Genomic DNA, 15,179 nt, shown 5'->3' with positions numbered 1-15,179 from the left:
AAGCAGGTAAAAAGATTCCCTTTAGAGCTTTCAGCAGGAATACAACCTTGCTGACACCTTGATTTTAGTCTGACCTCCAGAACTATAAGATAATAAATTTATTGAGTTTGAAGTTACTGCATTTGTGGTAATTTATTACAGCAGCAATAGGAAATTAATACAATGTTCTTTATCAAATTTGGGAGTTTGGGGACATCATTTCTTCAAATATTTTTTCTGTCCCATTCTCTCTTCTTCTGGGACTCCCAAATGATAGTACTTGATATTGACACACAGATTTCTGAGGCTCTATTAATCTGTCTTCAACCTTTGCTCTTTTTGCTTTTTTTCCCCTAGGTATGAGTCACCCTTTCCTGTTTCTTCAACATGTCTTATAAATTTTTGTTTAAAATTGGCTGTTTTAGATATCACATTGTTAGCGACTCCAGATTCTCATTTTCCCTTCTGGAGACTGCCAGAGTAGCTGACTTTTAAAATTTGTTTAATAACTTGCCTGTATTAAACCTGTAGATTTTGTTTCGCTCAGTGTGGCCACTGATATCTCTGCCCAGTTTTTCTTTTTTTTTTTTTTTTCTTCTTCTCATTTTCATTTTTATGTTTGGCTTCCTACTGAGGGTAGACTCTGTATCTGAGTATCGTAATGGTCAACAGTACCTGTCAGGGTTTGTGCCCAAACACCTCAAAGCAATACAGCTTCTACCCTTTGCAGATAAATCTGTGTGTGGTATGGGAAGTAGCTTCAAAGTTCAGGCACATTTTAAGTCTTCCTCAGCTTTTCCTTTCCATTAAGCTTTCTTTAACTCCTCTGTATTTGCACACTGACATGCAGGGATGTATATAGATAGCTTGTGCCCTCCCTAGTCAACTATGCTCACACATGTAGCTTTCCAGTCATCCAGGGTATTTGGGGGTTTATCAAACCCATCTACGGCTGTCTCACTCATAGGACTTGTCAAATTTCTAACTAGTCTACTGGTCCACTGCATGCCCAACCAGGGCCACAACCTAAGACTAAGTAAGCTGTTGGCCTTCCCTACTCACTTCCCAACAAGATTACTAGCTTTATTGACAAAGATGCTGGGCATGGTTTTTTGTTTTCTCTCTGTTCCAAATAGTTAGCTTCCTCTGACAGTGAGACAGCTGGTCTTCACCACCTGCCCCACCCTGGTGGAACTACTGAACTAACTGAGCTGGGGGTATGGGGTGGGAGTAGTGCAGACAAGAATGCCACAGATTCTCACTGGTCTTACCTAATGTTCAGTGCTTTTTCATGAATAAATGCTTCTCAATTGTCTGTCTTTAGTCAATTCACAGACCTCTGAAATGCTTCTTTTTGACAATTTTGTCCTGTTTAAAGTTAGTTTGGGGGGGGCAACTTGGTAACCTCTTCACCATACCAGAAGTCTTCCCAGCCCATCCCAAGGACTTAATAGAATTTTTTCTACTGATAGAAATTAAAACTGATGATGATAACACAAACCTAATCAAACGGAAATTATTTCTCTCAAATATCCTATCTGAATGTCTTCATAATCAAATACTGCAGGTCACTTAGAAACTTTCAAAAGAGACGGCTTGTAAGATGTGATGTGTGGCCAAGTTAAATTTAAAATGTTGAGGGGGAAAAAGATAAATTTCAAGTTTATGGGAAGAAAGACAAAAGAGACTAGATCACTGCGAAACTGCTTCTTGTAAGAATTCACATTTCCTCACTTTCTCCAGTATCCCTGGCCTGGTTTAGTTGCTACAGTTGTCCAACCATGCCTTCCTTCTAATACAATTCAAAACCAAATTTTGTTTCTTACGATTCAGTGTTTTTCCCCCAACAAATAATTTCCCTTTAAATTTAAGTCTGTCTTGATTTTTACCTAAGATCAAGTTTCCAGCTACCATTTTTCCATTGAGATATAAATGAGAGGTGTGAATAATAATTTAAAATTATTTATATGATACAGCAAACTGTCTTTGGAACCAGGCAGACTTAAGTTCAAATACCAATAATCAGACTACCTAGGTAAGTATCTCTAGACAAGTTACTTATTAGTTCAGCCAATTTCCTCATCTGCAAAATATGCCTAATACCCGTCTCACACAGTTGCAGGAAGGATTAGAAATGATAGCACTTATCTCTACAATTGCTGGGTTATCTACTTAGAAAGTTGCTAAGTAATGTCAGGGTGAAAAGAACCAACAGACAAAATGGATAAATTAATCTTCCTTGCTACGTCCGGCACTCATGGGTGGCCAAATTAACTATTTTAATTTCCTTCTCTTTTATCCCCTTTTTCATTAATTGAGACACTTTCTACATAGTACAATATTCTACCACACAGTAAGGAACATAACAGTTTCCTACAAAGTGGCATTTAAATTTTACTTTTTTAAACAATTTTTTGGAGCATTTACTGTCTAGGAAATATTGTCTGAGAAAAACTTAAGTACCATAGTTTTTAAACTTGTAGACTGAATTTTTAAAATTCTCCACCTTTTCTCAGTATAGAGTCCTCTGAAAGCCTTATTACTGTTGAATCTGCTAAAGTACAAGTTGATACAGGTAAACTGTGTAAATGATATCAAGAGATCCACAAACCCCCTGGAGTCCATCTGGACACAAGTTAGAATACCTACCTTTGCTGGCAAGTCCTTCTTCAATGCAAATATTCACCTCTTAAACCTGAATGAATTAGTACACCTGGATTTGCAGAAGTCTAGATTCCTTACACAGAGGCAGTCCAGAATTACAAATGAAATGCAAATCACTGTAATTACTACAATGGTGGAGCGACTGGTTTGGAGTCAAAATGTTGCCACCATTTACTTTCTGTTCCACCATGGAACTTATCATCCCCTTTGGATCCCAGCTCCCCTACCAATAAAAGAAGGAAATAATCCTCATTCTACACACATCTTGAGACAGTTATGAGCTAAGGAATAGAGAGATAACAGTTCCTTGCACACTACAAAGTGATGAGAGAGGTCCATTGGAATTACTTACCCTGGCTGCTAAAACATCCTCTGCTGTTGCATGTTTACCTCATGTGAGTGTTTCTCAACCTGAAAGTATGAAATGAGATGAAGAAGAAAGCCCAGAATTGTCTGATGCCTCATGCCAGAGTTCTTGGAACACCTGGTTGTACGTGATCTGTCCACATGTGGTCTCTCCCTGGTGGCCTAAGCCCTTCAATTCATCTCTCTGTTTCCTGTGTCAGATACAAAATGGATGTTCCGTAAATACTGCTGAATGAATGATGAACAAACGGACAGCCTGTGTGAAATGAGCCGACTGAGCCCTAACAGCACCTGGGGCTCCCTCCTAGTTTTCAGGAGCTAGAACGTCAGGCCGCAATCACCATCCCAAAGAGTCAGTGGGGAGCAAAAACGATACCACTTTGGTGCAACCTACCAGACTGGGCCCTTGGGAGGTGCACGCGCAGGTATATGAGAACCACTCTTTGTCACAATTTGTAAATCTCCAGGTTGAGAAGAGAGAAAAACACTCACCCTTTGTGAAGATCTGGAAACGGACAGGAAAAGAGGAACAGTGCTGCTTTCAGATGCTTTTTATGTGTTACAGAATGCTATAAGATCTAATGTCACAATCCTTCATTCCCTTGAAAATGTGGTACAAATTACTACGTATCCCAACTCCTCAAACCAGAAGTACGTTTCTATATCTAACATAATCTTTTACCTATTCTGTGATTCCTTCTTTTTTTTAAATTGTTTTTTTTTTCAACGTTTATTTATTTTTGGGACAGAGAGAGACAGAGCATGAACGGGGGAGGGGCAGAGAGAGAGGGAGACACAGAATCGGAAACAGGCTCCAGGCTCTGAGCCATCAGCCCAGAGCCCGACGCGGGGCTCGAACTCACGGACCGTGAGATCGTGACCTGGCTGAAGTCGGACGCTTAACCGACTGTGCCACCCAGGCGCCCCTCTGTGATTCCTTCTAACACACGACTTTAATAGAGTGAAACAATATTACACAGGTGTCCAAATTATACTTTAAAAAAGTAACTTTTAGCTTGCTACCATAATTGGCTATTGTATGAAGAAAAATATTAATAACAATTACTAACTTTTTAAGGTTTGCAACGTCCTGGGTTACATACTCCATACCCATGATCTCATTTCATCCTCGTAGCAATCCTATGGGGTAGGTATGATAGCTATTTCCATTTGCTAAATGAGAAAAGCACCTGAAATCACACTGCTAACAAGTGGCAGAAGAGAGATTTGAACCAGGTATTCAGATTCTAAAGTTCACATTAACTATTAAGTACATCAAATAAGGTGTAAATAATAATAATATTAATAATCCTTTGGTTGGAGCCTAAAACAGGAAAAAATTTTAACACTGTCCAGGAGATGAATAAATCCCTATACTCAGCTGAAATCACCCAAACAAAATACAAAAGCTTTTATGCAAGAATGGAATGTAAACAAGCTAAATGCCTAATAGGAACTCAGTACAATTTCCTTGATTCACTTTAGCAAATGTTTTAAGCCAATCTGGACTATAATACCATACTCACAGAGAATTGTGAAGCAACAGCGGTTTCCTAATATACCTTGCAGTTGAACAACTAAGTACTACTCACATAAACCTGGAAAAACTTACCTCTCCCTTCAAAACTTCGTGTTCCTAGTACAAACATGACCTTAGCAATAAGTTCAAACTACTGTAAGCAATGTTCCATTAATTCAGCTGCTATCAGCAGACCTCTCCCTCCATAAGCAGATGAGTAGACAAGTCTCAGGTTACCACGAACTTAAGATGAGAGGGAGAGCTCAAGTAGAATCTAAAATCATTTATTCAATGTCCTACCTTGGTGGGTGGCAAGAAGCTTCCAAGCTAAATTTACATGCCATTCAGGCTCAATTTTCATCCTCATGTGTATGGTTTTCCAGAATAGATTAATGGAGAGTTCATTTCTGCATTAAAATCATAACATTACCGACAAAAGAAAGGTCTCATATGTGGATGACTGGGGTTAAAAATAAGAAAACAGACCCAAAATGGAGTCACGTAAGCTAAGCCCCACATCACCAAACCGAGTCTTAATTACAGTCTCAGCCTCTGCCAGAAATGGAATCTTAAACCAATCAGGAATCATCTGGTGAACATTAGTGACGTAATTTGTCTGACAGACCCCTAGCTCCCCTAAAGGAAAGTGACCTTGCCAAAACCAAACCACTTTTTGCTAATATAACTTCCTTGTTCCCACTCCCTTCTGCTTATAAAAGTCTTTTCATTTTGTGCAGTTCTTCAGAGCTCCTCTCTGTCTGCTAGATGCAATGCTGCCTGATTCATGAGTCACTGAGTAAAACTAATAGGACCTTTACTTTTTTTTTTTTTTTTTTTTTTGAGAGAGAGAGAGCACACACAAGTAAGCAGGGGGCAGAGGAGCTGAGGGAGAGAGAGAATCTTAAGCAGGTTCCATGCTCAGCGTGGAGCCTGATGCAGGGCTCAATCCCACAACCCTGGGGTCATGACCTGAGCTGAAATCAAGAGTCAGATGATCAACCAACTGAGCCACCCAGGCGCCCCAAGCTAATAAGATCTTTAAATTTTACTTACCTTGAATTTTGTTTTTTAACAGTGGGTAGGACTGGGAAATGATAGTTTTGGCTGGAAACTACCAGCAGGATCCAGATCCACATTTTTCTTTAAATCAATGTATAAGAAATTGTGGGCTAGATTTGGCCATTTGAGGGCATCCTACCTATACTCAACTACATGGAACTCACTTAAAAGTCATCTTCAGAATAATCCCCCTTCTGTGTGTGCTCCACTCCAACATTTTACTGCACTGTAAGTATAAGTAAATTTTTGGAACTGACCTTTCCCTGTTGCCAAAAGGGAACGAGATCATTTTTTTCTCCCTCTTTTTTCTTACAACATTTTTTTTAAAAAGCTAGTATTTATAAAGTTTTCTTCTGTCCCTTTGATATGTATGCAAATCTTTTTAAAGGCTAAATAAGCTAGCTGCAGAACTCAGGAATAATTTTCCTGAGAGTCCTGGAAGCCTTTTATTTTATTTTATTTATTTTATTTTAATCTATTCTATTCTATTCTATTCTATTTTAGAGAGTGTGAGCAAGGAAGGGGAGAGGGAGGGAGCATCCACAGACTAGCACAGAGCCCAGTGTGGGGCTCACTTGGGGCTCAATCTCACCATAAGATCATGACCTGAGCCAAATCAAGAATCAGATGTCTAACTGACTGAGCCACTCATGCGCCCCGAAGCCATCTCTTTTAAAGAACTTACCAAATTCAGGGGCGCCTGGGTGGCGCAGTCGGTTAAGCGTCCGACTTCAGCCAGGTCACGATCTCGCGGTCCGGGAGTTCGAGCCCCACGTCGGGCTCTCGGCTGATGGCTCAGAGTCTGGAGCCTGTTTCCGATTCTGTGTCTCCCTCTCTCTCCGCCCCTCCCCCATTCATGCTCTGTCTCTCTCTGTCCCAAAAATAAATAAACGTTGAAAAAAAATTAAAAAAAAATAAAATAAAATAAAGAACTTACCAAATTCAACACCTGAAAAACAAATAATCCAATGAAGAAATGGGCAGAAGACATGAATAGACACTTTTCCAAAGAAGACATCCAGATGGCCAACAGACACATGAAAAGATGCTCAACGTCACTCATCATCAAGGAAATACAAATCAAAACCACACTGAGATACCACCTCACACCGGTCAGAGTGGCTAAAATTAACAACTCAGGAAACAACAGATGTTGCCGAGGATGTGGAGAAATGGGAACCCTTTTGCACTGTTGGTGGGAATGCAAACTGGTGCAGCCGCTCTGGAAAAGTGTGAAGGTTCCTCAAAAAATTAAAAATAGAACTACCCTACGACCCAGCAATAGCACCACTAGGAATTTATCCAAAGGATACACGAGTGCTGATGCACAGGGGCACTTGTACCCCAACGTTTATAGCAGCACTTTCAACAATAGCCAAATCATGGAAAGAGCCCAAATGTCCATCAGCTGATGAATGGATAAAGAAATTGTGGTTTATATACACAATGGAGTACTACATGGCAATGAGAAAGAATGAAATCTTGTCATTTGCAACAACGTGAATGGAACTGGAGGATATTATGCTAAGTGAAATAAGTCCAAGAAAGATACATGTTTTCGCTCATATCTGGATTTTGAGAAATTCAACAGAAGATCATGGGGAAGAGAAGGGGAAAAAATAGTTTCAAACAGAGACTCTTAAACACAGAGAACAAACTGAGGGTTGATGGTGGGAGCAGGGGAGAAGGGAAAATGTGTGATGGGCACTGAGTAGGGCACATGTTGGGATGAGCACTGGGTGTTGTATGTAAGCGATGAATCACGGGAATCTACACCTGAAACCAAGAGCACACTATATACACTGTATGTTAGCTAACTTGACAATAAATTATATTTTAAATAAATAAATGTAAACATCTAGGAAGACAGTGCCTCAGCTCCCCATCAGGGTAGGAGTTTAGCCTACACACCTCTATTACCTGCACAAAGAAATCAAAGATGTTTTATTTTACCTTCAGATAAAGGCAATTAATTAGTACAGATGACCACAATTACCAGCTGAATTTAGGACGAACTATGAAAGCAAGTACATCAAATGCCACTGTCAAGTCTTCTTAAAGATTACCATTCGTCTTGAGACTTTATATGTAATGGATTGTAAAAGGTAGAATTTCTTTTTTGTTTTTGTAATCTCATTAGCACACTACTTGTGATGTATCCCAGTCTGGGTTAATGCTCATTCAGTAATAAAACTCGTTTCTTTCATTACATATCTGTGAAGATCATTTCTTAGGTAGGCAGATTTTATTTTCCCCACATAAACGTGTAGAAATTCTACTCTCTACTGGGCTACCTTACTGCCACTTTCCCAACCTTGATGACCACAATACAAGAAAAAAAAATTCCTCCCTGACAAGAGTTTGTTAGGGATTTAGCCCATTAATGTCATCTGAGTGCCAGATACTCCTATATCATTGCCTCTGTGACACCTCCACTTGGATTATTTCAAAGACACCTTTTCCAAAACTGAACGCATGTTCTTCCTTCACGGTTTCCTTTCATGGAAGCACAAGCCGGAAAATGAAGAATTAGCCCTGACACCTCCCTCTCCCTTCTCACCCCAGAGTGAACATATTATCAAGCACTATTGATCCTACCTCTTAAATAGTTCTCAAATCCATCGACTTTTGCCTCCACTGAGGAGCCAAAGTGATCTTTTAATAACACAGACCCGCTGATGCTACTCTCATGACTGAAATTTTTCAATGGCTTCCCACCATTCTTAGGATAAGCCTAAATCCTTGGTATGACCTATGAGGCCTGCATGGTCTGACCCCTGCTACCTCTTCAACCTCATCTTCCTGACTCCCTCTCTCTCTGCCCTCCAGCCCCGACTGGGAGCTTAAACTCCATGACAACTGAGACTATGACTATTTGTTCATGCTATATCCATAGCACAGTGCCCAGCATATAATAAATGCAAAGTAAATGTATGTCCAAAAATAATGTTGATAAAACAACTGCAGCATCCTAAATGGAAGGCAAATAAACATTAAGTAAATTATGCACGGTGAAGGAAAAGAATGTCCTTATATATTTGTACCATAGGTGGCTAACACAGGGTGTGGACCATAGTGAGGCTATAAAATGTTCGTTAAATCATTTTGCAAACCAGAGACAATATGATGAAACAAAACATTGGCACTCAGTTTTTATTTAGCATTATAGGGCAAATTACCGATGCCAATCACATCTCATATTTAGGTATTTATCCCTCCTCTCATCCCCAATATCCATCCTGTAGGCAACCAGAGGTCTAACCACATGTTTGAAGGAGGAGGGTGGACTCCAATCAGAACTGGAAAGTAGATATGGTTTGTGGAGCTGACTATAAATAATCCAAGACTGGGGAGCAAGACTGCTCTTAGGGTAAGACCCTTACCTCCCTTGTGTGTTTGACTTGGGCAACATCCTCCACCCTTTGGCCACACAGGTCTTTCAGTAACTACAAGACACAAGCTGCTCCCATTCTCGAGGCATTGCGACCTGCTGGATTTGGAGTTGTAAGAAACACAGGGTGGAGGGCCACACCATCACGGTGAGGCCCTTCCTTTTTGCTGACTCCAAGAGCCACAGTCCTTCCCCAATCCAGGTTCCCTCTCCCTGGTAGCTCTTCACCCTTCTCTTTGCCCAATGTAATCCAACTCAGTCCTTAAAGGTCTCAGCTAAATATTTCCTCACCAAAACCTTCCCTGTCTCTCCTCATTCCTCCCACTGCCAAATGGCCCCATTATACATTCTCCTAGCACCCTCTACTGTCCTCCAGAGCACGTACTACAACTGCAACTGATATTTAATTTGTAATTCTCTTTCCGTCTCCACTGTTAGACTTATAAGCAACCCAACAACAGGACTGTGTCTGTTTTGACCATAACTATATCCCCAACACCTAGGACACTGCTGGTAGAGAGTAGCTATATTCAATAAATATCTGCTCAAAGAAGGAATGAATGAAATCCATAGATAAGCACTAGTTTTTGGAGTACATTGAGCTGGCTCTGCCCTTACTAGCTCTGTGCCTTTGTATAAGTTTACTATGTATGAGCCCATTTCTTCCTCTATAAATAAAAATAACTGTCCCTACTTTATAGGATTATTGCGAGAATTGAATAATTCAATAAAATGCTTAGCATAAACTCTGGCACATAACACTCAATGAATGTTAACTATTATTATTCTTAATTTTTTTTTCAATGTTTATTTATTTTTTGGGACAGAGAGAGGCAGAGCATGAACGGGGGAGGGGCAGAGAGAGAGGGAGACACAGAATCAGAATCGGAAACAGGCTCCAGGCTCTGAGCCATCAGCCCAGAGCCCGACGCGGGGCTCGAACTCACGGACCGCGAGATCGTGACCTGGCTGAAGTCGGACGCTTAACCGACTGCGCCACCCAGGCGCCCCATATTATTCTTAAAGCATGGGGAAAGAGAGGAATGCATATGTTAGGGAACGTACATTCATTCCATGCTCTTGACTAAAACACAAACACGGCTCCTTTATACAAACATATAGTGGCAAGTCTGAATACAATATTTTAAGTATACTATAGGAATGTATTATCTAAAAGAACTCTGAAGAAGAGAGCACAGGCAGTAATTTCTTTGACATCAGCCACGGCAACTTCCTTCAAGATATGTCTTCTGAGGCAAAGGAAACAAAAACAAAAATAACTATTGTAACTACATCAAAATAAAAACCTTCTGCACAGTGAAGGAAACAATCAACACAACTAAAAGACAACCCACTGAATGGGAGAAGATATTTGCAAATGACATATCTGATAAAGGGTCAGTATCCAAATATACAAAGAATTTATAAAACACAACACCCAAAAAACCAATAGCCCAATTAAAGAATGGGCAGAAGGGGCGCCTGGGTGGCGCAGTCGGTTAAGCGTCCGACTTCAGCTCAGGTCACGATCTCGCGGTCTGAGTTCAAGCCCCGTGTCGGGCTCTGGGCTGATGGCTCAGAGCCTGGAGCCTGTTTCCGATTCTGTGTCTCCCTCTCTCTCTGCCCCTCCCCCGTTCATGCTCTGTCTCTCTCTGTCTCAAAAATAAATAAATGTTAAAGAACGGGCAGAAGACATGGGCAAACATTTCTCCGAAGACATCCAGAAGGCCAACAGAGTCATGAAAAGATGTTCAACATCACTCATCATCAGGGAAATGCAAATCAAAACTACAATGAGATGTTACCTCACACCTGTCAGGAGGCTAAGATCAAAACACAAGAAACAACAAGTGTTGGTGAGGATATGAAGAAAAAGAAAACCCTCTTGCACTGTTGGTGGGAATGCAAACTGGTGCAGCCACTGTGGAAAATAGCATGGAGGTTCCTCAAAAAATTAAAAACAGAACTACCCTATGATCCAGTAATCACATTACTGGCTATTTACTCAAAGACTATGAAAACACGAATTCAAAAGGATATATGCACCCCTATGTTTATTGCAACATTATTTACAATAGCCAAATTATGGAAGGAGCCCAAGTGTCCATCAAGAGACGAATGGATAAAGATGTGGTATATATATACAATGGGGTGTTATCCAGCCATAAAAAAGAATGGAGTCGTGCCATTTGCAACAACACGGATGGAGCTAGAGAGTATAATGCTAAACAAAATAAGTCAGAAAAAGACACCATGTTTTCGTTTGTTTCAAACAAAACAAACATACAAAGGAGAAAAAGAGAAACAAACGAATGCAGTGCCTGGGTGGCTCAGTCAGTTAAGCGTCTGACTCTTGGTTTTAGCTCAGGTCACAATCTCATGGTTTGTGAGTTCAAGCCCAAAGTCCAACTCTGTGTGGACAGCGCAAAGCCTGCTTGGGATTCTCCCTCTCTGCCACTCCCCAATCATGGTTGCTCTCTCCTTCTCTCAAAATAAATAAACAAACAGAGAGAGAGGGGCGCCTGGGTGGCGCAGTCGGTTAAGCGTCCGACTTCAGCCAGGTCACGATTTCGCAGTCCGTGAGTTCGAGCCCCGCGTCGGGCTCTGGGCTGATGGCTCGGAGCCTGGAGCCTGTTTCCGATTCTGTGTCTCCCTCTCTCTCTGCCCCTCCCCTGTTCATGCTCTGTCTCTCTCTGTCTCAAAAATAAATAAATGTTAAAAAAAAAATTAAAAAAAAAAAACAAACAAACAGAGAGAGAGAGAGAGAGAGAGAGAGAGAGAGAGAGAGAGAAAACAAAACACAGACTCTATAGAGAACAAACAGATGGTTACCAGAGGGGAGGTGTATGCGGGAGAGGTGTGAAATAGGTGAAGGGAACTAAGAGTACATTTACCTTATGAGCCCCGAGTAATATATAGAATTGTTGATCACTGTATCATACACCTGAAGTCAATATAACACTGTATGTTAACTATACTGGAATTAAGACTTTTAAAAATCTAGAAAGCAATTTTAAATAAAACAGAAAAGAAAGGGGGATGGGCTAAATGGGTAAGGGGCATTAAAGAATCTGCTCCTGAAATCATTATTGCACTATATGCTAACTAACTTGGATGTAAATCAAAAAATATTTAAAAAAGAAAAAAAAAGAAAAGCGTAAATAGATCTGTTTATAAAGCCAGGAATCTTTTTGGATGTGAAGGATCACGCATCTATATGCCTTGCACACTCCTGTGTACAGTGTCGGCCTCTTTCAAAGCAAAGCACATCAGCAACCCATTACTGCAAGGCAGTAGGTTCCAGACCTGGGCTTCAAAGTCTAAAGGACCAGAGTCTAGCTGTGCTGACGTTGGCCCAGAACATGCAGATAAAACACCAGGCTTTTGCCTTTGAGATAAGTGCCCTTCTCTCCCAGAAGGAAACTCCATGCCTTCATGAGAAAATGTCCCTTCGTTCTCATATTGTCTGGCATCCGAGTAACCCTAAGAGACCCCCCTTAAACATTATTTCTGTTCTCTCTTAGAGTCTCCAAATTTAAACACATCACTTGACTTCTCTGAGCCTCAATTTCTTCATCTGTAAAAACGGAGCTAAAATAGTACTTCCCTCTTAGGTAAATGGCTCGGTATGTGCCATAAAATAAACATATGGTAACTACTGTTTCAGTGTTTCTACCAGGTTCCTAATCAATCTACAATCCAGAAAAAAAAAATCACAACAAAGATCCTTTTCAATGCTATAAATGTGGTTTTTTTCCAAAGTCCTGCGTTTGCTACAGTAAAAGAAACCCCCTCACCCAGGAATAAAAGGAATGATTCTAATGAAGCTTCAAATGTTCCAAAGGAAAACAATGGAACAAATCAGGTGGAACAAATTGTCTACTGAAAAAGATTAATTCAGCAAAATGTAATTTATGCATATCCATTTTTATAATGCCTCCTTTTAAAGGAACCCCTATTGGGACTACATAAACTCTCATCAACTGTTAATCTGGAAGCCTCATCATATGGTTTTGGGGGACGGCAGAATGCCATCCCAGAAAAATCCCCGCAAGAAGGAGCACTCAGTCTTACTGATCACCCCCGACCAAGGCCCAGTCATGACCCTGCTTCTTCCTCCCAGCTCCACTCCTTCCCATCATAAGCCTCAGGAGAAATAAAAAGCTACCCTGGGAAAAAGTTGGGGGACCTCTGTATGTTCACAAAACTGTATTATGACAAGGCTCCAGACCACCTTTTGAATATAACTTCTTTAACAAGGACCTCTTCAAAGGCAACCCCCGGACCAGAATGACTAGATTTAACACAGAGGCCTAGTTGTAAAACCCTGCCTCCTCCACTTACTTGTTGCATAACTTCACTGAAAGCATATGAAGAGACCACCCACTTTACTCTTTTGCGGTGAGGAGTAAGAGAGAGATCTACAACAGAAAACATTTACGTGGGTGTTCAAAAAGCTAGTTCCCCTCCCTATCCTGCTGAAGAATCCGATCATTTTACTGATTTTATCTCTGGATCGCCAACCTAAGGACACCTTTTTCCACCTGCCACTTCTTTAGAAACTGACTTCCTCTTGGTTCTCCTCACCACCAACCCTGCCCCCACCCCCACCTCCATACCGGTCGGAGGACGTGAAAAGCACTTCCCGGTAATTCCACTGCAAGAATCAATTATTAGCTCGCTAAACACAGGTATATATGAAGCTCAGAAGTTACACCAAAAGTAACTTCTCAACTCTCGAAGCACTACACCAAAGGGAACTTAAAAGAGAATCCTACAGGTACCATTTATTGGGTAACTACTATGTGCCAGACACTGGCGGGGGGGGGGGGGGGGACATTCTACAGGCAATCTCATTTACATTTCACAACAACCTCACGAATATGGGCGTATTATTCCCAAAATTACAGCTGAGTACACAGGCGCCAAGAGTTTAAGACATCTGCCCTAAAGTGCACAGTCAGGATGCGTCAGGACAAGGATTGGACGAGTAAGAGAAGTAAGAGAGTCCCCTGCTGCGATACTCTCCCCTGCCGTGCGAAAAACGGGATCTCCCCGGCTAACCCTAGGTCTCTAACACCAGGCTCCAGCGCCACCAGCCTCCAGGGCTTGAGCCCTGCCGCGCGGCGCCACGTCCGTGGGTGCGGAATCCGGGAAAGAGACAGGCCCGAGCCCGGGGCGCACACCTAGCGCTCGGCGAAGCCCGGGGGGGTCCGCGGCCTCACTACAGCCCTTTCCGGCCGCACACACCGCCGCTGGGACCTCCGCCAAGGCGCCGGCGGCCCAGAGAGAAAGTGCCAGAGGCGGAACTCCAGTATAAGTGCCAGTATAAGCTGAGCCTTCCTTCAGAATGAGGGGCGGCGGGCAGCCAGAGGCCCGTCGGGGTCCGCGGCCTCCACGCCCGCTTCCCTCCCCCTCGCCCGGGGCCCAGAGAGCACTCGACTCAGGATAGGCCCGCGCGCCTCAGCTCCGGGCGCGCCCCTCCGCCCCTCGCCACCAGGGTCGCTTCCTCCCTAGCCCCTACCTGGTCGCCTCAGTGACCATGGTCAATCAAGTTCATCCTCCCGCCTCGGAAGCGACGCGAGACCTCCCTCGCCCAGCCCGTGCGGCTCTGTCCAATCCCGGCCTTCAGGCTGCGCATGCGTGCCGGGCTGCCTCCCTCAAGGTGCAGGCAGGACCCGCCCGACTCTGAGGTCAGAGAGGCGAAGCGTACGTAATTGCCTTCCTTCCATCTTCTGGAGGGAAATTCGGAAGGTCGTGGTTTGTGTTTCGAGCGCTCTCGCGGTTAGCGTGTTGGGGTCGGGGGTGGAGGGCGTGGTCGGGACAGTGGAGAATATCTGCTACAGTTATCAAGACTTATTATGAACTATAAAGACATAACTAAAACAGCAAAGATAAATGAAAAGATCACTGGAAAAGGAGAGGCTAGAAACAAACCCACAGATTTGTAGTCGCGTTTTTTTCCCCCACAAAGGAGCCACCGTAATGCAATAGGAAAGTTACTTTAGGTAAATAGTGCTAGATCACTTGAATGACAGCAGGGGAGTGGGGGGCGGGTAATGAGCCTTGACCTCTACCTCGGACCAAAAAAATAATTCAAGACTACACCTAACTGTGAAAGGTACAACTCTAGAAAACAACAGCGTGATATTGTGATCGTGGGACGGGGAGATCCTTTTTAGCAGGACACAGAAAAGTACC

At 42.4% G+C, this 15,179-nt stretch overlaps 1 protein-coding gene across 2 annotated transcripts in view; it reads right to left on the bottom strand.

The window, feature by feature from the left end:
* Positions 1 to 14,643, bottom strand: part of DHRS7B (dehydrogenase/reductase 7B) — a 62,994-nt gene extending 48,351 nt beyond the window's left edge. Inside the window, exon 1 of one of the 2 annotated variants that reach the window (XM_006939923.4) lies at positions 14,503 to 14,643. In XM_006939923.4, the coding sequence (XP_006939985.2) occupies positions 14,503 to 14,522 (20 nt within the window). In that variant the 5' untranslated portion in view covers positions 14,523 to 14,643. Of the gene's footprint in view, positions 1 to 2,995; positions 3,201 to 14,502 lie in introns of those variants that run through there. The other variant, XM_023244805.2, reaches the window with a different exon arrangement.
* Between the last annotated feature and the right edge of the window lie 536 nt (positions 14,644 to 15,179).

Source organism: Felis catus, chromosome E1, assembly GCF_018350175.1.
Source record: "Felis catus isolate Fca126 chromosome E1, F.catus_Fca126_mat1.0, whole genome shotgun sequence".
Lineage (NCBI taxonomy): Eukaryota > Metazoa > Chordata > Mammalia > Carnivora > Felidae > Felis > Felis catus.
Note: the sequence above shows the minus strand (reverse complement) of the source record. Positions and strands in the feature narration are given on the sequence as shown.